Source organism: Neomonachus schauinslandi, chromosome 7, assembly GCF_002201575.2.
Source record: "Neomonachus schauinslandi chromosome 7, ASM220157v2, whole genome shotgun sequence".
NCBI lineage: Eukaryota > Metazoa > Chordata > Mammalia > Carnivora > Phocidae > Neomonachus > Neomonachus schauinslandi.
The window spans coordinates 29,215,924-29,241,583 of record NC_058409.1 but is presented as its reverse complement, the minus strand read 5'-3'; the positions used below and the strand labels follow the sequence as shown (position 1 = coordinate 29,241,583).

The 25,660-nt window shown below is 41.4% G+C and overlaps 1 protein-coding gene across 2 annotated transcripts in view; it reads left to right on the top strand.

Moving 5' to 3' along the window:
- BRD8 (bromodomain containing 8) overlaps positions 1-19,313 on the top strand; it is a 22,242-nt gene extending 2,929 nt beyond the window's left edge. Inside the window, exons 3-22 of one of the 2 annotated variants that reach the window (XM_021702191.2) lie at positions 5,793-5,862; positions 6,942-6,991; positions 7,204-7,326; positions 7,446-7,526; positions 8,268-8,332; positions 8,979-9,115; positions 9,650-9,868; positions 10,266-10,410; positions 11,305-11,514; positions 11,937-12,217; positions 12,565-13,017; positions 13,308-13,401; positions 13,603-13,649; positions 14,418-14,632; positions 14,826-14,918; positions 15,111-15,179; positions 15,570-15,747; positions 16,676-16,780; positions 17,254-17,298; positions 18,928-19,313. In XM_021702191.2, the coding sequence (XP_021557866.1) occupies positions 5,793-5,862; positions 6,942-6,991; positions 7,204-7,326; positions 7,446-7,526; positions 8,268-8,332; positions 8,979-9,115; positions 9,650-9,868; positions 10,266-10,410; positions 11,305-11,514; positions 11,937-12,217; positions 12,565-13,017; positions 13,308-13,401; positions 13,603-13,649; positions 14,418-14,632; positions 14,826-14,918; positions 15,111-15,179; positions 15,570-15,747; positions 16,676-16,780; positions 17,254-17,298; positions 18,928-18,987 (2,740 nt within the window). In that variant the 3' untranslated portion in view covers positions 18,988-19,313. The remainder of the gene's footprint in view (positions 1-5,792; positions 5,863-6,941; positions 6,992-7,203; positions 7,327-7,445; positions 7,527-8,267; positions 8,333-8,978; positions 9,116-9,649; positions 9,869-10,265; positions 10,411-11,304; positions 11,515-11,936; positions 12,218-12,564; positions 13,018-13,307; positions 13,402-13,602; positions 13,650-14,417; positions 14,633-14,825; positions 14,919-15,110; positions 15,180-15,569; positions 15,748-16,675; positions 16,781-17,253; positions 17,299-18,927) is intronic. The other variant, XM_021702193.2, reaches the window with a different exon arrangement.
- Positions 19,314-25,660: the final 6,347 nt, after the last annotated feature.

Below are 25,660 nucleotides of genomic sequence, written 5' to 3'. Positions count from 1 at the left end.
CCTGAGCCGAAGGCAGTCGCTTAACCAACTGAGCCACCCAGGCGCCCACTCAGTATTTCTTTTTAAGGACTGTAAAGTAGAACTGTGGTTTCTAGTCTTTTTTTACTTCTAGTGCATACCCATTTATTTATTTAGATTTATTTTTTTTCTTTTGTTTTTTAAAATTTTTATTTAAATTCAGTTAATTAACATATAATGTGTTATTGGTTTCAGAGCTAGAGGTCACTGATTCATCAGTCTTATATAATCTTTTTTTTTTTTTTTAAGATTTTATTCATTTGTGAGAGAGAGTAAGAGACAGAGAGCATGAGAGGGAGGAGGGTCAGAGGGAGAAGCAGACTCCCTGCTGAGCAGGGAGCCCGATGTGGGACTCGATCCCGGGACTCCAGGATCATGACCTGAACCTAAGGCAGTCGCTTAACCAACTGAGCCACCCAGGCGCCCAGTCTTATATAATCTTATATAATCCCAGTGCTCATTATATCAGGAGCCCTCCTTAATGTCCATCACCCAGTTTATCCCATCCCTCCTCCCCTCCCCTCTAGTAACCTCAGTTTGTTTCCTGTGATAAGAGTCTCTTATGGTTTGTCTCCCTCTCTGATTTTGTCTTGTTTTATTTTTTCCTTTCTTCCCCTATGATCCTCTGTTTGTTTCTTAAATTCCACATATGAGTGAGATCAAATGATAATTGTCTTTCTCTGACAAGATTTATTTTAGAGAGAAAGAAAGCACCTACTGGGAAAGGGAGGGGCGGGGGGGGACAGAGAGAGCCTTAAGCCTTCTACTGTGTGTTGAGTGGAGCCCCCACGGGGCTCCATCTCACCAGGTCCGAGATCACAACCTGAGCTGAAACCAAGAGTCAGACACTTAGCTGACTGCACCACCCAGGCACCCATTTTTATTTTTAACGTTTGTCTATTTTTCAGGATCTAAGGACACCTTTTTTTTAAATTTTTAAGTAATATCTACACCCAGGGTGGGGCTTGAACTCCCAACTCTGAGATGAAGAGTTGTATGCTCTATCGATTGAGCCAGTCAGGCACCCCTAAGGACATCTTTTAATTGTCCTAAGCCTTATAATTAATATTCAAATTTGTGTCTATGTGGCACATCTCTACTACTTTAATTGTTCATAAGAGTTTTCCGAGGCACCATTATTGGTCACACTTAGCATTTCTACAGCCTTATATATTTTTTAAATGACTTTTTTCAAAGATTTTATTTATTGGGGCTCCTGGGTGGCTCATTTGTTAAGTGTCTGCTCTCGGCTCATGTCATGATCCCAGGGTCCTGGGATTGAGCCCCACATCGAGCTCCCTGCTCGGCGGGAAGCCTGCTTCTCCCTCTCCCCCTCCCCCTCCTTGTGTTCCTGCTCTCCCTATCTCTTTCTCTGTCAAATAAATTAAAAAAAAAAAAAAAGATTTTATTTATTCATTTGAGAGAGAGACAGAGAACGAGCAGGGTTGGGGGAGAGGGAGCGGCATGGGCCTCCATCCCAGGACTCCGGGATCACGACTCCAGCTGAAGGCAGCTGCTTAACCAACTGAGCCACCCAGGCACCCCTCAAATAACTTTTTAAAGGTGAAATCTGGATATCCTAGATAATAGCTGTTCTTGAATCAAATTAAATTGTAAACCCCAAGACAAAATGAATCACACTAATTTGATAAATATCATATTAAAAATAGTATAAGAACACTTTTAAGTAAAAATGGCATATTATTTAATTTTTAAAAAATATTTATTTAGAGGGGGAGGGGCAGAGGAAGAGGGAGAGGGACATGCAGACTCCAGGCTGAGCGTGGAGCCCCACACAGGGCTCAGTCTCACAACCCTGAGATCATGACCTGAGCCGAAATCAAGAGTTGGACGCTTAACTGACTGAGCCACCCAGGTGTCCCAAAACTTTGAAATTTTAAAGTGTATTTCTTTTCTGAGGAGGTACTAAGTCATAAGATTCAAAATTCAAAATGGTACACAGTGTCTTCCATCACTATACCGCATCTCCCAGTGTTAGCATTTTCTTAGAGTTTCATTTCTTGTGTTTCTCTAGCATTAATTTTCTTTTTTTTTTTTTTAACGATTTTATTTATTTATTTGAGAGAGAGAGAGAGCATGAGAGGGGGAGGGTCAGAGGGAGAAGCAGACTCCCTGCCGAGCAGGGAGCCCGATGTGGGACTCAATCCCGGGACTCCAAGATCATGACCTGAGCCGAAGGCAGTCGCTTAACCAACTGAGCCACCCAGGTGCCCCTCTAGCATTAATTTTCTTATGTTTTTATTTTTAAAAATTTATTTATTTATTAGAGAGGGGGACAGAGCACAAGCAGGGGGCAGGGGTAGGCAGAGGAAGAAGCAGGCTCTCTGCTGGAGCAGGGAGCCCGATGTGGGACTCGATCCCAGGACCCTGGGATCATGACCTGAGCCGAAGGCAGACATTTAACCGAGTGAGCCACCTAGGTGTCCCTCTAGCATTAATTTTATATACATGAACAAATACATGTTTTCTTTATCCCCCTACTTTTTAAACATAAATGGTTTTATACTATATGTATCATTCTTCATTTTGCCACTGCTTCTCTTTTTTACTTTAACTTAGTATATATGAAGCTTTCACTCCTTTTTTTTTAAGCGGCTGCATGGTATTGATACAGATACACCATAATTTATTTAACTGGTACTTTTTTTTTTTAGATTTTATTTATTTGTCAGAGCGAGAGGGCACATGTGCACAAGCAGGGGGGAGCTTCAGACAGGGAGAGGCAGGCTCCCTGTTGAGCAAGAAGCCCGATTCGGGACTTGATCCCAGGACCGTGAGATGACGATCTGGGCCAAAGGCAGACACTTAATGGACTGAGTCACCCAGGCATCCCTGGTACTCTGTTTTTTTTTTTAAACTGGTACTCTATGGGTGCCTGGGTGGCTCAGTTCGTTAAGCATCTCCCTTTGGCTCGGGTCATGATCGCAGGATCCCCAGATTGAGCCCTGCGTCGGGCTCCCTGCTGGAGGGGGTGGGGGAGCCTGCTTCTCCCTCTCCCACTCCCCCTGCTTGTGCTCTCTCTCTGTCAAATAAATAAATAAAATGTTTAAAATAAATAAATAAATAAACTGGTACTCTATTGTTGGACATTTGCTAATACAGATATAACCTTGCATAGTTATATATTAACTGAAAGCAGAATTACTGGGTCAAAGAATGTATGTGTTCCTAGAGTTTAATAAATATTTCAAATTGCCCTACTCAGAGATTGTTTCACTTTATACTCCCATCGGTAATATATCAGAATGCCTCTTCTTTTATGTCCTGGTTGTAAGGTATTTTTGATGTTTGACAGTATTATAAAAGGTGAGAAATAGTTCTCATGTTTTTCATTTACATTTATCTTATGATGAGTGAGGTTGAATATCTTTGTGTGTTAAAGAGCCACTTGTATTTTTTTTTTTTTTAAAGATTTTATTTATTTATTTGAGAGAGAGAGAGCACATGACGGGGGAGGGTCAGAGGGAGAAGCAGACTCCCTGCTGAGCAGGGAGCCCGATGGGGGACTCGATCCCGGGACTCCAGGATCATGACCTGAGCTGAAGGCAGTCGCTTAACCAACTGAGCCACCCAGGCGCCCTGTATTTCTTTTTTTGTAAACTGCTTTTTCTCATTTTTCTGTTTATTAGTCTTTCTCTTTAATTGGGGGAGGGCTCCTTATATATTAAGACTTTATTTATTTATTTTTAAGATTTTATTTATTTGACTCAAGCAGGGGGAGCAACAGAGGGAGAGGGAGAAGCAGGCTCCCTGCTTGGCGGGAAGCCTGCTTCTCTCCCACTCCCCGTGCTTGTGTTCCCTCTCTCACTGTGTCTCTCTCTGTCAAATAAATAAAATCTTTAATTCTATGATTTCTTCTAGTACTTTCATGGTTAAATTTTTAAAAAATTTATTTTATTTATTTTTTTAAAAGATTTTATTTATTTAATTGATAGAGAGAGACAGCAAGAGAGGGAACACAAGTAGGGGGAATGGGAGAGGGAGAAGCAGGCTTCCCGCCGAGCAGGGAGCCCGATGCGGGGCTCGATCCCAGGATCCTGGGATCATGACCTGAGCCAAAGGCAGTCGCTTAACCAACTGAGCCACCCAGGCGCCCCTTTTTTTAATATTTAAATTGTTGATACATTTGGGGCTTTTCTTGGTCTAAGGTATAAATTATGGATCAAACTTTATTTTTTGCTGATAGCTATCCATATAACTGTTGAACTTGAAAAGAGCTGTGTGATACCATTATTTCATCACAAATTTTAAGAACTTTTTTCTTTTTAAAGTTACCTAGTTTTTCAGAGCACCTGGGTGGCTCTGTTGGTTAAGCGTCTGCCTTCGATTTGGGTCATGGTTTCAGAGTCCTGGGATTAAGCCCCACATCAGGCTCCCTGCTCAGCGAGGAGCCTGCTTCTCCCTCTCCCTCCCTCTGCTCCTTCCCCGAACTCATGCTTTTTCTTTCTCTCTCTCAAATAAGTAAATAAAGTCTTTCAAAAATATTAAAAAATAAAGTTACATAGTTTTTCAACCACATAGAGAAGTGTGGAGAATAATATAGAGCATCCATGTACCCAGCCTGGATTTAACAGATCTTAATATTTCGTCATGTTTTCTTTGGATCTTTTTCAAGACTTAAAAATTTTATTTATTTGAGAGGAGAGCGAGTGAGCTTATATGAGCAGGGAGAGGAGCAGAGGGAGAAAGACTCTCAAGCAGGCTCCGAGCTCAGCAGAGGGCTCAATCTCAGATCCCTCAGACCATGACCTGAGACGAAATGAAGAGTTGGACCCTCAACTGACTAAGCCACCCAGGTGCCCTTCTTTGGATCTTTTTCAAGAAATAAACATAGACACAATTAAAGTCACGCACTCTTCCTTGATCCCATTCTAGTCCTGTTTTTATTTTTGCCTGGGTTTTTTTTTTTTTTTTTTTGTCTTTATAGCTTTTAATTAATAGGTTCCATGATTGCATCATAGAAAGTTGTGTCATTTTTTTTTTCAGTTAATATTATGTGGTATATATTTTCCATTTCACCACATATATTTTATAATTATTTTTATGGTCTATTTAGTATTTTGTAGAGGTGAAATGCCGTAAGTTAAACATCCCTTGCAGGCATTTAGAAAAAACCTAACTGTTTGTCAGTCTGATCAAGTCTACGTGGTGCTTTCTTCTTGATACTTGCTTCTTTGTTAGATTATTTTTTATTAATACATTCCTAGGAGTTGTATTTGTGGATCAAAAGATAACTTTAGTCTGGAATACATTACAAATTGCTTTTCAAAAGATATATCTCTTCTAAAAGAACCAAAATCAACATAAAAATGCTTGCCCAAATGAACAGAAATGATAATGTACTAGGTTCTAATACCTTCACTTCACCCAGGAAATATATCACCAAGGAAAACTTTTTCGCAATGATTCTTTCCCTCTAAATGAAATTCTTTTATTTGTCAGAGCACAAGTAGGGGAGCGGTAGGGGGAGAAGCAGGCTCCCCACTAAGCAAGGAGCTCGATGCGGGACTCAATCCCAGGACCCTGGGATCATGACCCGAGCCAAAGGCAGATGCTTAGCCAAATGAGGCACCCAGGTGTCCCCCCTTAAGTGGTTGTGTCATTTTCCATAGTCACATGTTTCAGAACACTTCCTGATGGCAGTTTATCATTCTAAATTTTGTCTCCAAACCTTGAACTCTTAGCATACTTCCCCCCACCACCCTTTTTCCCCTCCTATTTAGTGTGTAATAGCCTTTTCTCATTTTGTGTAGGGTATCAGTTAGCAGAGCTATCAAGCCGTTTGCAGAACCTGGCCGCCCTCCAGACTGGTTCTCTCAAAAAGTAAGTTCCCAAGCAAGTGCTGTTTTATCTTTTTTTTTTTTTTTTTTAAGATTTTTATTTATTTGAGAGAGAGCGAGTGAGAGAGCACAAGAAGGGGGAGCTACAGAGGGAGAGGGAGAAGGAGAAGCCGACTCACCACAGAGCAGGGAGCCCGCTGCGGGGCTTGATCCCTGGACCTTGGAATCGTGACCTGAGCTGAAGGCAGACGCTCAACAACTGAGCCACCCAGGAGCCCCGCAAGTGCTGTTTTAGAGCAATCTTAGAGATGTGAAGTGGGTTTCCTTCCAGGCCCTGCCCTTTAATCACAAGGCTTTTATACCGTGAATAGGAAGCATAGTTGAGAATACCTTTTCATTTTTCCCACTGTTTGCCAATTCATCCATGTATGTTCATGTTGTAAACTTTTCTTATCTGTGTAACATAACATGTAAGAGTCTAAGCTTGGGAGTTAGAAGATCTGGAATATGACTCCATTTAGAATCTTTGAACCATGATTCTCAGTTTTCTCATTTGTAAAGTAGAGATAAAAGTTGCTTCAGGATTGTTGTAAAGTTTTAGTCGAGGTAATACCCATAAAGCATTTAGCACATTGCCTTGCATATGGTGATTACTCAGTAGATATTAACTGTAAATATTGGCTATTGGGTTGTTTTTCCCCAAATATATGAATTCTAGGTCAGAAGACTCCTTTTCTGTGTCCTGGTATTGAGTTTGTTTGTTTGTTTTTTTTAAGATTTTATTTATTTGAGAGAGAGCATGAGAGAGAGAGATCACAAGCAGGGGTGGCTGGAGGGAGAAGTAGACTCTCTGCTTGGCAGGGAGCCTAATGCGGGACTCGATCCCAGGACCCTGGCGTCATAACCTCAGGTGAAGGCAGGTGCTTAACCAACAGAGCCACCCAGGCGCCCCCTGGTATTAAGTATTTTTAACTGATATGACTGCAGAGTAATTTGCCCTCCTAGAAAGCACTCATACCTTACATATAGTTTTCCTTTCTAAGCCTTAGTCTGATATGGTAAAACTTCGAAAGGTTGTTCCTTTCCAGGCTTGCTCATCATATTTTTACTTTTTTTCCATAGCATTGTGCTTCCCAGTACTCAGAGCTTCTAGAGACCACTGAGACCCCAAAGTGAGTACAAAGCCAGTCATTCAAGCCACATCTCTTTAGTGGAAAGTGTTCACTGAGGATGTCTGGTTTATATTTATTAATATTATTGGGTGATTAAAAATAGAGCAGAAGTTATCTATGGTTAAATGGTGGAGAGGTTCAAAGAAAGCAGTTGAGAGTGGGAACATGTTCTTTTATTCAAATGTATGTTTTTGTTTTTAAATTTTCTACAGACGGAAACGGGGTGAAAAGGGAGAAGTGGTCGAAACCGTTGAAGATGTCATTGTTCGGAAATTGACTGCTGAACGAGTTGAGGAACTAAAGAAAGTGATAAAGGAAACCCAAGAAAAATATAGGTACTTATCAGAGAGAATACCAGGTGGTTAGGAGAGACCAAAGGGGCTGACTTACTATACTGGTCAAAATTTTTTAAATAGTAGACTAAAAAACCCAGGTAACTTATTTCTCTTTCTAGACGGCTGAAAAGAGATGCAGAACTAATTCAAGCTGGGCACATGGACAGCAGACTGGATGAGCTTTGCAATGACATTGTGATGTGGGTTATATTGTTCTTCCTTTTGTACACCTCTCCCTCGTTTTACCCCCTTTTCACCTCAAGTAATCTGGCTTATCTCCTCCATCTGCCATCCCTTTAGACGTGAATGATTCTGGAAGGGAAAAGCTGCAGAGTGGCCTAGTAGCAGGGAGGGGGGAGTGACTTGTAGAAGGTAATGTGATAGAATATTTCAATGTGAAGACATAACTTAGTTTTAACTTGAAAGGTGTTTCAGTTTGCCTACGAAGAACTGGTAGTTAGGCAGTACACTAAAAATTTTCCCGTTTTGGGGGGGCCCGGCTAGCCAGTCAGTAGAGCATGCGACTCTTGATCTTGGGGTTGTGGGTTTGAGTCCCACATTGGGTGTAGAGATTACCTAAAAGTAAAATCTTAAAAAAAAATTTTAGGGGCACCTGGGTGGCTCAGTCGTTAAGCGTCTGCCTTCGGCTCAGATCATGATCCCGGGGTCCTGGGATCGAGCCCGGCATTGGGTTCCCTGCTCGGCGGGAGGCCTGCTTCTCCCTCTCTCCACTTCCCCTGCCTTGTGTTCCTGCTCTCGCTGTCCCTCTCTGTGTCAAATAAATAATTTTTTTTTTTTTAAAATATTTCCTCTTTTGCTGGTAAAGATTCTTTTTTAGGCTTTTCCTTGTGCTAGCCTGGCAAAAAATTTCCTTGTAAGGGCACTGTGACCTACAGAGGAACTAGAGCTGGCTAGGATCATACTCTTACTTCCCTCTTTAGGAAAAAGAAATTGGAGGAAGAGGAGGCTGAAGTAAAGAGGAAGGCTACGGATGCTGCATATCAGGGTAAACTGCATCTTTTGACTGTTTAACAATTAACTATACAGTACTGCATGCTAGTAACAGTTGAAGACTACCTTGTAAGATAGAATCCACTGATGCCGATTTACTTGTGCACTTTTCTATGTCCTCTTCTCTTTTACCAGAATAAAAACATCACTTTCTATCCAAGGAAGAAGCTCTTGGAAAATGAGTTCTGCTCAGTTCTCACTAGACTTTGGGTCCTTTTAGGACACAAAGGCTTTATAATATAGATGTTGAACATCATTAAGTTTTTAGAATTCAAAGCCCTGTAAGAAGATTAAAAATAGCCCACTCATTGGATAAGAACTTAAGCATTTGTAAGTCTAGGAATACATGCTCTGAGCCAGTGAGGTCTTTTCCTCTTGTTAAAAGCAGAAACTTAAAAACTTGTTGAAGAGGATTTGAGGAATGTTTAAACCACTTTCCTACTTCAAGGACCTTTGAGATAGTTCAGTGAGTTTGCTTATAAGTTACCTGTCTCCCAGAAGTGTTAAAGATTTCTAATCCAAACTCATAATGCTGCTTTAATTATGCAGCATCCCCATTTATCCTTTATTATAACAGAGTAGTGTCTACTTCCATTTATTTAATCTTGAAGACTTAGTAGTTGTTGTCTTTTATGTTCTAGCTCGTCAAGCAGTAAAAACACCCCCTCGGAGATTACCCACCGTGATGGTCCGCTCTCCTATAGATTCTGCCTCCCCAGGAGGTGATTATCCACTTGGAGACTTGACTGCAACCACTATGGAAGAGGCCACCTCTGGAGTGAGTATATTTTTACTGCAGGAATTGATCAGCAAAGGGGCAATAAGCCAGCAGAGAGCTGAGTGATGAGGAAACCACTTTTGGCTTAGAGGCATTTTCCTCTCTTGGTATGAATGCTGAAGGCTTAATTTACCATGTTCTGTGCTCTAAGATAAGGATGGACCTAAAAACATTGAGCCTTTTGACCTTTTGGGAGATAGGTAAAATATTACATTACGGAATTGTTTGTAAGTAAACTAGTCTTATAAAAGTCCTTCGGGAGGAAGCGATAGTTTTCTTGTAAATAGAATATTGGTAGTGGTTAAGCAGATTGTAAAAAGCAGGTTGGGTGGAATGTTTGGGTCATTCTGGGTTTTAGTGGGTGGAAGAGAAAAAACTGGAGAAGAAAGGAGTGGCTGAGAGCAGGAGGGGTAGAGGGTTTCTGGGCAATTTCACTCAGGACTAATAAAGTAATAGACACACTAACCCATCCGGATTAGTAGGGAACCTTCCAGAGTTTGAGAAGTCAGATAAAGGTTCTCTGTTGTCTCTTAGGTAACCCCTGGGACTTTGCCGAGTACCCCAGTCACCTCGTTTCCTGGGATTCCTGACACCCTTCCTCCAGGCTCTGCACCCTTAGAAGCCCCCATGACCCCAGTAACAGATGATTCACCCCAGAAAAAGATGCTTGGACAGAAAGCAACTCCACCCCCCTCCCCTCTGCTGTCAGAGCTCTTGAAGAAGGGCAGCCTCCTGCCTACTAGCCCCAGACTGGTATGGAGACTTCTGTGGGTGTTTGAGAGCTGTGGTGATTTAGTACTTTGGAAGGGAGTGCCTGGGACCTAAAATATGACATGGAAAAAAAAAAAGTTCAAAAGAGAAAGAGAGCTCCTAATTAAATGTTAATTTAAAAAACAAAAACAGAAACAAAAAACCAGTAAGTTGATAGTATCCTTGGGTCCTGAGTTATCTGAAACCACAATTATTTCAGTTCTCTTCTCCGGAGAACTCTTGTCAAATAAGTTTTAAAAATTAGAGCTTCCCTTGGGTCTGAAATTATTCTCTTTGGATATTAACTTCATGAAGTTTGGTCAACTGCTAGAGCTTTTTTTGGGAAGTGGTAGTAAAGGAAAGCTTGAGTGTAGCCTTCACCTCTATTCTTCCCTGGTAGGTCAATGAGAGTGAAATGGCTGTGGCTTCTGGCCACTTGAACAGTACAGGTGTCCTCCTGGAGGTAGGCGGGGTTCTTCCCCTGATACATGGTGGGGAAATGCAGCAAACACCCAACACTGTTGCGGCCTCCCCTGCTGCCTCAGGTAAGTCAACACTTTTCCGTTACCTACTTGACTTCACAGACTTCACAGTTGATCTTAGTGTTGACTGTCTTTGGTTTCTAGCCTTCAGTAGTAAGCACCTGTCAATCGTAAATGTGAAGCCCAACTTTTTTTGGTGCTACTTTACCTGTTAAACCGCATAGTGCCCCAGATTGTAAATCCATTCTTATCTTCAAAGTACTGATAGCTCTGGATGACCACAGCATAGATACTGATGAGAAGAGTGAGGTTAGTAGTGAAGCTGCTTCCCTGGGGCTTACAAAATTATGGAAAGTGCTAGGGATACCTGAGGTTATAGTACAGGGGATTGAGATTTGAAGCCAGAAAACTGGATTTAGGTGTCAAGCCTGCCACATACTGATTTTGTGGCCTTGAATAGATGATTTAACTCGTGAACCTCAGTTTCCTCTTTTATTAATTGTAGTGTGTACTTCACAAGGATGTTATGAGAATTAAGTGAGATAGAAAAAGTAAAGTAATAAAAAAAAGCTTTACAAAATATTAAACCTTAGATATGGATATTTGAATGGTGTTGAGTTTGGGTGGTTTATAGCATGCTTAACTGCAGAAGTGACATCTGTTCATGCCAGTTTTTCATGATTTTGTTGTTACTGTTAAATTTTCTTCTGGGGTTAAAACTACCACCAATTTTTCACACACATTGTGTGTTCTAGTGCTTCGGGTCATACCTAACCTGGAAGAAGATCTTTATTAGTAAGGTTGGCAAAAGTAAGGATATAGATAATGAGCTTATTCGACAAGAGGAGTTTCTTTCATTCTTTGAGACTAAAAATTTTCTTGGTTGAGTCTTAAATTGGCTATTGCTTCTTGTTCACGTGCTTTCCTCTTACCTCATTTTGTGTACCTCTTTGTTAGGTGCTCCCACTCTTTCCCGGCTTTTAGAAGCTGGTCCTACACAGTTCACCACTCCTCTTGCTTCCTTCACTACTGTTGCCAGTGAACCTCCAGTTAAACTTGTGCCACCCCCTGTAGAGTCTGTGTCCCAGGCTACCATTGTCATGATGCCTGCGCTGCCAGCACCGTCCTCTGCTCCAGCTGTCTCCACTCCTGAGAGTGTAGCTCCAGGTGCGTCCCTGACCCACGCCCTGAGCAGCCACTAGGTCCAAAATTTCATTTTGAGCTTCAGTCAGAGAAAGCTGACCCAAGAGAATCAACTCCAATTCAGATGCTTCTGTTTCCGTTCTCCACGGACATGTACCGTCTTTGTCCTTAGAAAAACAAGAATTTGAGAAGATGTGGGTGGGCATTTATGTGTTGGGGGAAAAGGATTAAGTATACAAATATGAGTGGGCGTGAGAATGTGTTCTCACTCTACTTTCTAGATAAAATTGGGGAGAAGAAAACATACGAAGATGTAGAACTAAGATAACTTTTTCTAAGCTTAAGTGTGTGCGTACTTGACACCTGTCTATAGCCTTGGTTGATGTCCAGGTGGTCACTTGGTATCAAATGAGGTTCTGAAATGCTTTTCTCTTCCTGTTATTCAGTGAGTCAGCCTGACACTTGTGTTCCAATGGAAGCTGTGGGGGACCCACATACTGTGACTGTTTCCATGGATAGCAGTGAAATCTCTATGATCATCAATTCTATCAAAGAAGAGTGTTTCCGATCAGGGGTAGCAGAGGCCCCTGGGGGATCAAAGGCTCCCAGTATAGATGGGAAGGAAGATTTAGATCTGGCTGAGAAGATGGATATTGCTGTGTCCTACACAGGTGAAGAGCTGGACTTTGAGACTGTTGGAGACATCATTGCCATCATTGAGGACAAGGTAACTATTCAGCAAAGCCCAAAAGAATCTCTCATGAGTCCTCCGTAGGCCTCTCTCCTCAGCTTCTCCTTGCTTCTTGTAGTAAGAATTATGTAAACAGCAGTTCTGCTTCTGTCCGTCTCCATCTCTTTAGTCCCAGAGCCCTTTGGTGCTCACATTGGTCATCTCCCCAGCCATCCCTGTGTTTCTGGTTTGCTCAGGACAGGAGTCTGTCCATTGGTTGCTTCTACTATATGGAGAAAATGGAGAGAGAAGCTACAGATTGAGGCCATTTCATTTGGTGCTAACAGAATTGAGGGACTTGGGCTTATTTCTGTGACTTCAACAGTGTGTGTATTATGGGACAGGTGGATGATCATCCTGAAGTGCTGGATGTGGCAGCAGTAGAAGCGGCGCTGTCATTCTGTGAAGAGAATGATGATCCCCAGTCCCTGCCTGGCCCCTGGGAGCACCCTATCCAGCAGGAGCGGGACAAGCCAGTATCTCTCCCTGCACCAGAGATGACAGTCAAGCAGGAAAGGCTGGACTTTGAGGAAACAGAAAACAAAGGAATCCATGAACTGGTAGACATCAGGGAGCCCAGTGTTGAGATTAAAATGGAACCTGCAGAACCAGAACAAGGCATCTCAGGTCCTGAAATAGTAGCTGGAGTTGGTCCAGCCACAAGTATGGAGCCACCAGAACTCAGGAGTCAGGACTTAGACGAGGAACCTAGAAGTATTGCCACTGGAGAGATTGCTGAAGCAGATGTTTCCAGTGGGAAAGGCGATGAGACTCCACTTACAACTGTGAAGACAGAGGTATTTAAAATCAGGGGTTGGGAGGATGAAGGGTTATACCTTAGGTAAGAAGTGACTGTTTAGGCCTTTGGTTTTCCTCTTGCATTCCTGCATTCTCACATGGTTGATGTGTCCAAAGCCCACAGGTGTGATCATTGCTATATAAGCTTATCCCGTTCCTTGAAAGGTGACCATTAGATTCCTGTTATGTGGGCAGGACTAATTTCTTCTGTAGTCTCGTCATTGAAAAATAAACTGTCAGCTGAAGTGATGTATCGGTACTTAGGGTGTTTATTCTTTTTGGTCTTCAGGCATCTCCTGAAAGCATGTTGTCTCCATCCCATGGCTCCAATCCCATCGAAGATCCTTTAGAGGCAGAGACTCAGCACAAGTTTGAAATGTCAGGTAAATAATAAGGCCAGGAAATCTGTACTCTGTAACTAACTTGAAATCCTTCGCTTTGGCTTCTGAGGGATTGTGGGTTGTGGGCAAGTAGAGGAGGTAGAATAGGTCAGCATGGAAAGGAGAGCTGCAGGGGATTATTGTCCATAGGAAGGGGAAGGCTAAGGTGGAAAAATCTTCAGGTAGTCTTTCTCTCCTCTGCAGACTCATTGAAAGAAGAATCAGGGACTATTTTTGGAAGCCAGATAAAGGTATTTCAGACTTTTCTTTATTCCTCTTGCTGTGTGACTAGATTTCCCAATAGCACTACCTTTTTAATGAGTTACAGTAAACGTGCATCTTATTTTCTGAGATGAGACTGGTAAGGAGTTGCATGGGGAAAAGTTGCAGTGGACAGTTAGGCATACTGGCAGTACTGTGGCCACATGTGCTTCCCATTTGAAAGAGTTTGTGAACATCACACAGAGCTTTCTTATGCACATAATGCACAGCGAAGCTTTGAGATCTCCAGAGTGATTTGGAGTAAATAGGGATGCCAGAGTCAGGGAGAACATACAAGAAATCAGATTATTAGTTACACTATCCAAGGAAAATTATCCAGAATTTTCTTTTTTAGAATTACTAAAGTAGTAGTAACAAACATTTAAAGTAATGCGATGTGAGCTTGCTCCATCAGAGGAGACGCAAAATAAAAACTATTTTTGATAACTTTGTATCCAGGGTCAGAGTTCCTCTCAAGAGCAAGGGGAAAGAAGGAACGCCTCTTAGCTTAGTCATAAGTAAGTAGCTTTTTTTTTTTTCTTCCTTTTAAAAAGATCCTGGGTCTTACTCTTTGTCCAGGTTCTATATTACTTAAACAGTGAGTGTACATTAGATGGTAGTATAAGTGATAGAGGGCTCAGTCAGGACGCAGTGTGAGGCCATTTTCTAGAACTGATCTAACCCAAAAGATCGTGTTTAATGATGCTTTGCTGGATAGCTTTGCTTGCATTTGTTGACCGGAGCACACTGTGTCTAAGGATGCCCCAGGTGAGGATGAGGAGGAAGATGGAGTCAGTGAAGCGGCCAGCCTAGAGGAGGCTAAGGAAGAAGATCAAGGAGAAGGATATTTGTCAGAAATGGATAATGAACCCCCTGTGAGCGAGAGTGATGATGGCTTTAGCATTCACAATGCTACGCTGCAGTCCCATACACTGGCAGACTCCATCCCCAGCAGTCCTGCATCTTCACAGTTGTGAGTATCTGAGATTCTTCTTTGAGGTCAAGATAGTGAAGATGAGAAGTAGGAGAATATCTTTTCCTTCAGTCTTACTTTTTCATCTTCACTTTCTTGGCCTGGAACTAATAGTTGACAAAAAATGATTAGGATTTTTTTTTTTTTTTTTGGACTTATGCCTAGTGGGACCCCTTTGTTTCTTTTATTTCAGCTCTGTCTGTAGTGAAGATCAGGAAGCTATTCAGGCACAGAAAATCTGGAAGAAAGCTATCATGCTTGTATGGAGAGCTGCAGCTAATCATAGGTGAGTTTTACCAATCAGTAGGAACATTTTCTCCTGCTCCTCCTCAGTGTTAGTGACTAGGAAAAAGTCTGGATGTGTTTATATGGGATTGGGGGCTTTGACTTTTACAACCTTCAGCTACTTAAATCAGATGCACTCAACCTCTGCTTCTGAAGGATAAGTCAGTAATTGCACCTTACTCTTTTTGGACAGATATGCCAATGTCTTCCTGCAGCCTGTTACAGATGATATAGCACCTGGCTACCACAGCATTGTACAGAGGTAAGCCATTATCCTTTCAGCATGCTGACTTGCCTGAATTGTAAGTTGTTCAGTCTTAGTGGATTTTTACTTTAGATGGTATATTTAAAGCAAGTGTTTTTGATGTGAGTAAAGGTGACCAAGTGGTAAGTTGATCATTTCAGTGGCTGGATCACAAAAGATAGTCTAAAAGAATTAACCCTCTTTATTACCTTTCTTAGCTGATACTTATTATAAAGGTTGACTTTGGTTTTTGGATTAAGTGCATGTTGTGGGGTGAGGGGTTGGCATTTCAATCCAGGCAGCTAAGACTAAGGGTATGTATGAGAAGATATGTATGGTAATAACATATTTGGATCCAGTTGAGTCCTCTTCCCCTCCATTTACCTGTTGCTGTTGTTTTGTTTTTAGGCCTATGGATTTGTCAACTATTAAGAAAAACATTGAAAATGGATTGATCCGCAGCACAGCTGAATTTCAGCGTGATATTATGCTGATGTTCCAGAATGCTGTAATGTATAACAGCTCAGACCATGATGTCTATCATATGGCAGTAGAAATGCAGCGAGATGTCTTAGAGCAGATTCAGGTACTTTGAGGATCTTTAATGTTTTAGCAAGGATGAAATGAAAATACTCGTGGTGTGGGGGTGGGGGGGGGCGCCTGGGTGGCTCAGCTGTTTAGTGTCTGCCTTCGGCTCAGGTCATGATCCCAGGGTCCTGGGATCGAACCCCGCATCAGGCTCCCTGCTCTGCAGGAAGCCTGCTTCTCCCTCTCCCACTCCCCCTCTTTGTGTTCCTGCTCTCACTAACTCTCTCTCTGTCAAATAAATAAATAAAATACTCAGGGGAAGGATTCATACTGACGTCAGGAAAGGGTGCTGGTGGCTTTTAATTGGAATAGTCTTTAGGGACACAGGAACATAAAATTTTGTTCTTGATGGATTTGTGTTGGTTTTCTCATGTTGGTTTGGTAAAATTATGAGAATATTCTGCCTTTCTTGGGCAAATACTTCAGTTTCTGGAAGTTTTTAAATACTTGGAAGTACATTTTTTATGAAATGGTGAATGCATATTTTAAAATTACATTAAGTATATACATAATTGACTGTCAACAAATGGTTTCTTCTTCCTTTTTATCACAGATAATCTACCTCTGTCCTATAGTTGCATTAGCAGGCACCCTTTGGGATATTGAACTTCAAGGGATGTTGTCTATATCTGCATAGTCTGCTAAATTAAATTACCTAATGGCCTTTGGTTCATCTAGGTTTTTTTCTTTCTCATTCTTAAGAGATATTTATTCTGTATTACAGCCAAAAAGTTAGAGATATTTGGCATTTAAATCCTTTAGCATGCACAACTAAAATAAAACCTAATATGCTAAACTTTCAATCAGTCAAGAAGTATATTTGCAGACAGATATTAAATGAAGTTCTATTTCCAAAGCTACAGTTGTCTTAATTCTTTCCTACTGGATCAGGTCTCAAGGGCCAACTGTCTTTCTTTTCCCTATAGCAATTCCTTGCCACACAGTTGATTATGCAGACATCTGAATCTGGGATCAGTGCTAAAAGTCTTCGAGGGAGAGATTCTACCCGCAAACAGGATTCATCAGAGAAGGTGAGGAGACCAAGAAAAAGCCTGTATACCAGTGTTCCAGAGCTAGAAGTCTGAAGCATCGAAGGAGCCTTAGGTTACTACTTGGTACTTGGTAACTGCTGGGCTTCTATATTCCAGTGGTATACAGACATATAATTCTTTGGATGTACTCATCCAAGCGTTGAAGACACTTGGTGTGACTGAAAGGCCCAGTCAGTCACATGAGAAATTGTGAGCTGAATGAGTGCATTATTAATTTCTCTGAGTGAGTGCTTGCAAGGTGGGGAAAATGACTTTTGCAGCAGTTGGGGACCATCAGTTCCTGTTCCAGAAAGCATAATGGCCGACTGCTTTTGGATCTCTTTCCTCTTGTTCTTGAGTTTTTAAATTTTGTCTTTGTGTGTGTGGTGCTTGTGTCTCTGTCCTGAGGTTTGGGGTGCTTGCGGCTGAGAGTTTCTGTGGAACCTGATCAGTGTTTGTTTGTCCTCTAACAGGACAGTGTCCCCATGGGCTCTCCTGCCTTCCTTCTCTCTCTCTTTGTAAGTATTGAATGGCTGCAAGGGGTGGTGTTGCCACAAAGATTCTCAGCTCCTGCTGGGGGTGGGTGGCAGAGGGAAATTCAACATGCAGACTGTGGCAATGTCTTGAACTTCTCTTTATTCAGGTCGTTGAATAAGAATCTCTCATTTTCTGCATTCCTGTCTTTCTGCATGTGTGTGTGTGTGGGCTGGGTAGGGACTATTTATGAGTTCACTGGACTGAAATGAGGTATTCTTGGTAAGGATCTGGGATGCACCTGCTCCTCAGTTTTGACTCCACCTTTTGCCAATTCTTTTCTACAAATAAGATTGCTCAGAGCAGCAGCTGCTAGCTGGCTTTTTATAAGTGTTCCTCATACCAGCAAATACCCAGCATGTAATTTTTTTCTCTTCTCCTAATGTTAAGTTGCCTGATACACAAATACTCAGTAAAATTTAAGATAAGGATCTTAGTAACAATGAGTACCGCATACAGTAGTGGCTGGTAGAATTTGAGATAAACTTAGTAAAGCTAGCCCTAAAGACTTACTGTTGTCCTCTGTGAATTGAACGACCCTCTGACTCTGTGTTCATTATGGGGTACTGAGGCATGATGTAATGGAAGAGCATCAGCTCGAAAACCACATGATCTAAAACTCACCGGATTATCTCTTGGAACCTTGTTTTTCTCATCTGTTTGATGGAGCTAATATAATGAGGTACCTGTCCAGCCTACCTCACAGGGATGTTGTGAGGACAAAATGAGATCAAGGTATGGAACTGGCTTGAAAAAAAAATTAAAGTGTTAAACAAATGCAAGGTGGTATTTTTATTTTTAATGTCGCCTCAAAGGCAACTTATGTTCATGAGCTCTGAAAATTTTAGAGTCCTTGCATGTTAGAAATGTAAAAATGGCCTAGCCCAGCAAAAGTGTTCACTAATTCATCTTGCCTACAGGCATCAGCCTGTACCACGGACGGAACACTGTAATCTCCCTTCTTTCTTATTGGCCTGCAACAGTGACTCTGGATCCCCAAGCAATTGGCTGGCTGTTGCAAAGCTGGTTAATAGGAACTTTTATCTATTGAAGACAGCAAAATATTGCACAAGAGGAAGGAGCTGGGCTTCAGGGAGAGAGCAGCAGATGGAAAGAAGCCTTCTGATTGTCCTGATCTCATGGAAAACACCTGTCAGGAGGTGCTAGGGAACTAGTGCCAGGGTCAGTCTGCAGGAAAGGCCTTTCTTATAGGGACCAACAGCTGGACAGGTATGTTAGCCAAGAATCTCACTACCCACTGCCCTTTCTGACCCTCCCACCTTTCTTTTACTCTACCTGTTCCTTTGAACACGGTTTGGGACCTGGGTGGGATGACTAATGGTCATTCTTTGGGACCCCAGGTGAACCCCAGTTACCTCTGTGGTGGGCAGGAGCAAAATACTCTGTCCTGCGTTTCCTCTCACAAACTACTGCCAGGATTTTTTTTAGCCCACTCTGTGGGAAGATAGATCTGTACCTCTCATTCCTGGATTTTTCTGCTGATTCTCTTCCTTCTTCCCCAAGAAACCACATCCCCAGCATTGTTGCAACTTTTCTCTTAACCTCCTAATCAACTCACTCACGCTCCCTTTCTTTGTCTGCCTGTCATCTAGGATGGGGGCACCAGGGGGCGCCGCTGTGCCATTGAAGCAGATATGAAGATGAAAAAGTGAAGCTTCAGAGTATCCTCATTGAGCTGAACCTGAAGTAGAAGTAAACAAGATAGAGCTTGGGCTTGTCGGCCCAGTTCCAGAAGTGGAAGTTACAGAAGAGGAGGCACCTGGGCCGTGTGACATGAGCTGGGGAAACTCTCTCAGAGAGTTGGAGTAGCACAGTTGCCTGTTGTAGGGCAAAAATCATGGGCTGTGTTAATGTCCTAATGTGTAGCTAGCAGATTGTAGCTAGTTTGTACTGTCTGGTGAAGTGTACAGACTTTTTAAAAAAAAAAAAACACCTGTGAAGTGTGTGTGTACACAATAAACTGAAAGAAAAGAAAACTAGCCTTTGGTGTGTTCTGTGTGTGTATGTGTGTGTGAGAAACTTGAGTTTTTTTCTGCATGATAATTTTTTTATCATCTGTGGAAATGAGATGATGGGGGGGGGAGTGGTATTATAATATGAACTGTTCAACAGCCTGGAGAAGGTAAGTAACCAAGATTGAATTTATAATTCATGTTTTAAAGTGTTGCATTGTGTATTGAGGATGATCTTATTCAGCTTTTCTTGAATGGGAAAACTTTCCAGAGTTCTGTTCATGGCATTGCTTTTAATGAAGATTAGAGCATAGACAGAGGTAGCACTGACCTTTATCTCAGACCTTTGTCCTACTTAGTGTACTATCTTTGCAGATGGTATTTCTGGGACAGTATGGCACTATATCCTTCCTGATTCTATATGTAGGGTTCTTGTGTATTTTAGAATTCATTGCTATTTGAAGGCTAAGAGTTGGGAAATTTATCATCTGAGTTTATTCCAACTTTTGTTACTAAATAAAAATTAACTCTGAAATGACCCAGTTATGAGCCTTTTATTATACAGAAATGGACATAGGGTATTGTCTAGTACATTGAGTTTTCTTGAAAAAGATGTGTTTAAGAAATATATTAGAAGTCACAGATCTTTCTGGCTTAAACTGTGAAGCTTGTTAGGATTCTAAGGAAGTAGAAGATACAGTCTTGTGGGATGATAGAAAGGAATTCAGTCAATCCAGGAATTAGAAGATTAGTAACTATGGTATAGGGGCACCTAGGTAGCTCGGTTAGTGAAGCATCCAACTCTTGATCTCAACTTAGGCCTAGATCTCAGGCTCAAGCCCTTAGTTGGGTGCCACACTGGGCTTGGAGCCTACTTAAAAAAAAAAAAAAAAAAGGAAAAGTATAGTATATTCCCAAAGCCATCTATAAATTGGCATGTGATACAAGCAGTGAAGCCCTAAAAATGGGAGAAGATTGTAGAGGAGATCCATTAAAGGATACAGACTTTGGGTTGGTAGAGAAGGTAACAGATGTGCTTAACAGCAGATTGGATTAAAGGTCAAGAAACTGACCAGGAGGCTATAGCATTTATTCAGGAACAGAGGATGGGCATTGAGAAAAATTACTGTGGATGGAAATTGAGAAGTGGGCTTGCTTACTGAATATAAGAGAAGTAAAAAGGGTTAGGAAAATAGTGTTGATAAGGGGGAAGAGGGAATTTGGGAAAGCAAATGATTTTGGAGATAATCAGGAAGAGAAGTGATTTTAGTTAGAAATGTTGAGTTGAAGCAGAGGGTAGGGCACCTAAAAGGAATTGACCTTTGGGTACATGGAAAAAATTAGACCAGAATGCATATAAGAAGTAAAGGTGGAGATATGGGAGCTATTTGAGTAGAGATCAAAGTTGAAACTTCAAAATGTAGACATTATTTTAAGCTTTAATGAGGAAGCAGAGGCCAAGCAAGAACATAGAAGGATTTCCTGCAACTTTTAAAAGAGAGGAGTGGGGTGCCTGGGTGGCTCAGTCAGTTAAGAGTTCAATTCAGCTCAGGTCTTGATCTCAGGGTCATGAGTTCGAGTCACACGTTGGGCTCCATGCTGGGCATGGAGCCTACTTAAAAAAAAAAAAAAAAAGGGAGAGGAGAAAGGGGTAAGAAAACCAGGATAGTGTAGTGTAATGAGAGGAAGGGAAGATGCTTTTAAAACTTGATACTGTAGTCATTCTTTGAAGTGAGTTGGATATGACCAGAAGAATGCCACAGATAATTTTAAAGTATGTTTTGAGGATTCAGTGGTTGGTAGATTAAAAATGTCTACACTGAGCAAAATATCTCTTGTCCCTCAAATGTATTGTCTTCCAGTTGAGTTTAAGGGTGATTTGGGATAGAGGAATTCTGTTCAACTAGCTATGCTCCTGTTCCTTTCTTTTGGAGTATGAGGAAACCCAAGAAAAAATTACTGGGTAATACCTCTGTACACTGTTTGACATGGGGCTTTTTCATTTTATTCCTAATGACAAACATTTCATCTCCTGATGTCTCCCTTCAGCTAGCTTTTATTCTTTGTAATGGTGAGTAGAAAGAAGTTTTTGATCCCTTATCATTCCACTGAAGTTTGGAGATGAAAATGCCTTAGAAATAGTGGTATGAGTGAATTTATTGCATTTTTCTGTGTATTTACAGATGGGGCGTGAGTGGGTTTGGTTCGATTCGGAGCAAGACTATCCCAATGACTCTGAGCTGAGCAACGACTGCAGGTCCCTCTTCAGCTCATGGGATTCCAGTCTGGATCTTGATGTGGGCAGCTGGAGAGAAACTGAGGAGCCAGGGGCTGAGGAACTAGAGGAAAACAGCCCAGGGAGAGAACCTAGTGAGCTGCTTGTGGGGGACGGAGGCAGTGAGGAATCTCAGGAAGAAGCAGAACAAGTCAGCCGTCAGAATCTACTCCACTTTCTCTCTGAGGTAATGGGGAACCATTGTTTCCAAAGTTGAGAGAGTCTCAACTTTCTAAGAGAATACTTGCCCATACATATTTCTACCACTCTTAATATTGTTTACTAAAATGCAAGCTCCACAGTGGCAGGAACTAAGTTAATTGTTATGACTCTAGCACTTGGTGCTAATACACAATATGTGCTGAATATGTACTTTCTGACCGAATGTTCTAAGATCCCAGTCATTAGGAGCCCAAGGTCATAGGAAGTGGAATTTCCGTATGCAGGACTGCCTTATGAATATCTGTTGCAATTCATTTTTCGGAGTCATAGGAGGTGACACCTGAACTCTTTGAAGGTTATAACATTATGACTTCAAGGCAATATTTTACAGTGTCCTTACTACCCTGGTTTAGGGTTGAAGGCCAGAAATAAGCTGAATTGGACACTATATTTATGTGGCAACTTCACACATTCAGAAGAACCTAGGTTAAGATCAGCGAGAATCCATTTTTTTTGGCGAGAATCCATTTTGTGTTGCTACTTCTTTCTGCATCATCTGTGGCGGACAAAATTTTCAGCAGTTTTCTAGACTGCCATTCCCAATTTGATCAGAGTTGACACTTGACATGAAAAAATTAGAGCACAAGCTCTTTGAAGAGGCAAGAACCGTGTCTATCTTGTTTACTATTAGGTTCCTAGCAACTAGTTCAGTATCTGGGTATCTGAGTTATTTTATACATTTTATTTATTTTTTAAAAAGATTTTATTTATTAGAGAGCACAAGCAGGGGGCGTGGCAGGCAGAGGGAGAGGGAGAAGCAGGTTCCTCATTGAGCAGGGAGCCTGACATGGGGCTCAATCCAAGGACCCAAGGATCATGACCTGAGCTGAAGGCAGACGCCCAACCAACTGAGCCTCCCAGGCACCCCTATTTTATACATTTTATTTTATTTATTTTTTTGAGATTTTATTTATTTATTTGACAGAGACAGTGAGGGAGGGAACACAAGCAGGGGGAGTGGGAGAGGGAGAAGCAGGCTTCCCGCTGAGTAGGGAGCCCGATGCGGGGCTCGATCCCAGGACCCTGGGATCATGACCTGAGCCGAAGGCAGATGCTTAATGACTGAGCCACCCAGGCACCCCTATTTTATACATTTTAAATGATAGAATGAATGAGTTAATCTGTTTGCATCTCAAACTGAGTCATAGTGGCAGTGTAATCATGTAACATTATTGATATGTAGATAATGGTTTCCACTAGTGTTCCTATTCATACTATGATTGCAGGTAGCTTATTTAATGGAGCCATTGTGCATTAGCAGCAAAGAATCAAGTGAAGGTTGCTGTCTTTCATCTGGTACCAGACAACAAAAGGGAACGGAAATGGAAGCTACTGAAGGAGAAGAGTCATGCAGAGAGCCTGAACAGCCTTCAGCAAGGGTAGAACCCTTGGTAGCTGAGAAGCCACTGGGAGAAAATGGAAGGCCAGAGGTGGCTCTAGCTCCCTCAGATATTTGTGCAATTCAGCGACTATCCAGGGAGAGTGAAGAGGTGAGTGAGTAACTTAAACCAGCTGGCTGATTGGTCCTCTGCCCAGGGAGGCAGAACACAGTAGTTACTGCATGTAGGCTAACCCCAGAGAGTTTGGCTCCCTGGGTGCAAATCCAGGTTTCAACACCACTTAACTGTGTGACCTTAGGTGTGTCAGTGAACATCTTAGAACCTCAGTTTTTTCTGCTGTAAATGGAATAGTGATGCTCTCTCTACATTAGGTTTTCTGTGAAGTTTAAGTGAGACATTTCATGTAAAGCACTTCGCTTAGTGCCTGGCTCACAGTGAGCAATCAATAAAATTTAGAATATCATTATGATGAATATTAGACCAGCAACTCCAGGGCCACAAATCATACAGTTTTAAAAGAATACAGCGTCCATTTAGAAATTAGTATATTGCTCTTTTTATTTTTTTCTAGGGGTACAGAACCACAGTTCTCCAGCCAAACTGTTACCAAGAATTCATTGACTAAGGTCTAGTTAAGTCACCTTGACCCTTTCTACCTTAAAGTCAGCCTTCACTTACCCCATGCAAGTAAAATTACCTTGCAGACAGTAAATCTCTTTCTAAAGTTCTCTTTGTTTCCTGGCATTCCCAGGGGGAGGTTCAGCAAGAATCCAAAGAGGAGGATGAGGGTGAAGGGTATGTGTCAGAGTTGGAAGGCCAGCCCTCTTCAGGTGAGTGTGATGATGGCTTCAGCATTCAGGAGACTCCTCTGGTGGATATCCTTTTCAGCCGTGCTACCTCTGCAAAGTTGTAAGTATGGATTTTTATCCAAGGTTGTTAAGATTCAAACTTTTATTTCTGTTTATGCCTATTTGAATTCATTACCATGAACATGGATTACTTTTATAAATTAATAAAAGGAAATTAAAATTGGAAAACCCTAGAAGTAGAATTAAATATAATTTTATTGTATAAATAGAAGTCTGTGTTTTCCTCTTATAAAAGAAATCTGTTTCAGGCATCTGGCTGGCTCAGTCAGTAGAGTGCATGACTCTTGATCTTGGGGTTGTAAGTTTGAGCTCCATGTTAGGCATGGAGCCTACTTTTAAAAAAATCTGTTTCATCAACATTGAGAATCTCTTTCATAAATAACCTTTCTCTATTTTTTTTAAAGATTTATTTATTTATTTGAGAGAGAGAGAGAGAGAGCATGCGTGAGGCAGGGAGGGTCAAAGGGAGAGGGAGAGAGAAACCTTAGCAGACTGCACTCAGCATAGAGCCTGATGTGGGGCTTGGTCTCACAACCCTGAGATCACAAACGGAGCCAAAACCAAGAGTCAGACACTTAACCGACTGCGCCACCCAGGTGCCTCAGTAACCTTTCTCTTTAATTACTGTATTTATTCAGGAAACATTGCTCATTCAGATTGTCCCTCAAGTCTAATACTGAAACTGTACTTCTTTCAAAAATACTATAACAGCTCCCTGTAACTTGAAATTAAAAATTATTTTGAACTTTTGATCTCCTTTGTTTCTTTTTCACAGATCCTGGGAAATTGTTTATATAATTATCTTCTTATAAATAATTATGAAGCTAAAGGGCACACCTTGGAATCTTAATTTTTTTTAGTAAAGGGAATTTCTTTTTAAATCAGAAAAAAAAAGTTGTTTTTGTTATGGTAATAAATAGTTCCTTTTCTGGGCCTGGTCTTATATCTACTGAGAGAAGATAGCATGAAGTGCTGTTTTTTAAGTAGCAGATTTCAAAATTTGGTAAGCAAGTAGAACACAGCTTAATACCTAGGTTGTTGAAGAATTGCTTCCTTTGCTTTTCTGTAACTCCCTGTGTAAGTATGAGCAGAGGGCAGGCTGACTATCCAAAAAACAGGAAATCTCTAATCTGGGACATTTTATCTCATGATATTTTAGTACCTTGAATGGCAAAATCCACACTCTTATTTTAGGATTTAGGATAAACATGGAATATTTATTGGAAAACAATAGATAATAGTAATTGAGTTTCCTTGGCCAGATGGCGTAAGGGGAGATAGAAAGCTGAGTTCTTATGTTATAATCAGGCAAGCTTAAAACTACTTTGAAAGATAGACATTCTCCAGGCTCCTCTTTTCTTGGTTCTCCCTTAGTTGGTACTAACTCTCAGGAAAAATAGAAGTAGAGCGCGTGGAGCGCCACTCTGAGCCTGCAGGTCCTTTCCATTCCCACATTTTTACTTGTAGTTGCTTGGCATGCATTTCCAAATAGGTGGAAATAAAGGTAAGCTAGGGATTATTTCTTAAAATATTACAAAAGTGATCAATTATGAGGTTACAAAACTTTAGGCAGTACCTTTCATATAATGGAAACTTAATACCTGTTGTGTGGATGTATGAACAAAAATGCCCTGGTACCAAGGAACTATTATTCATTCTGATCAACT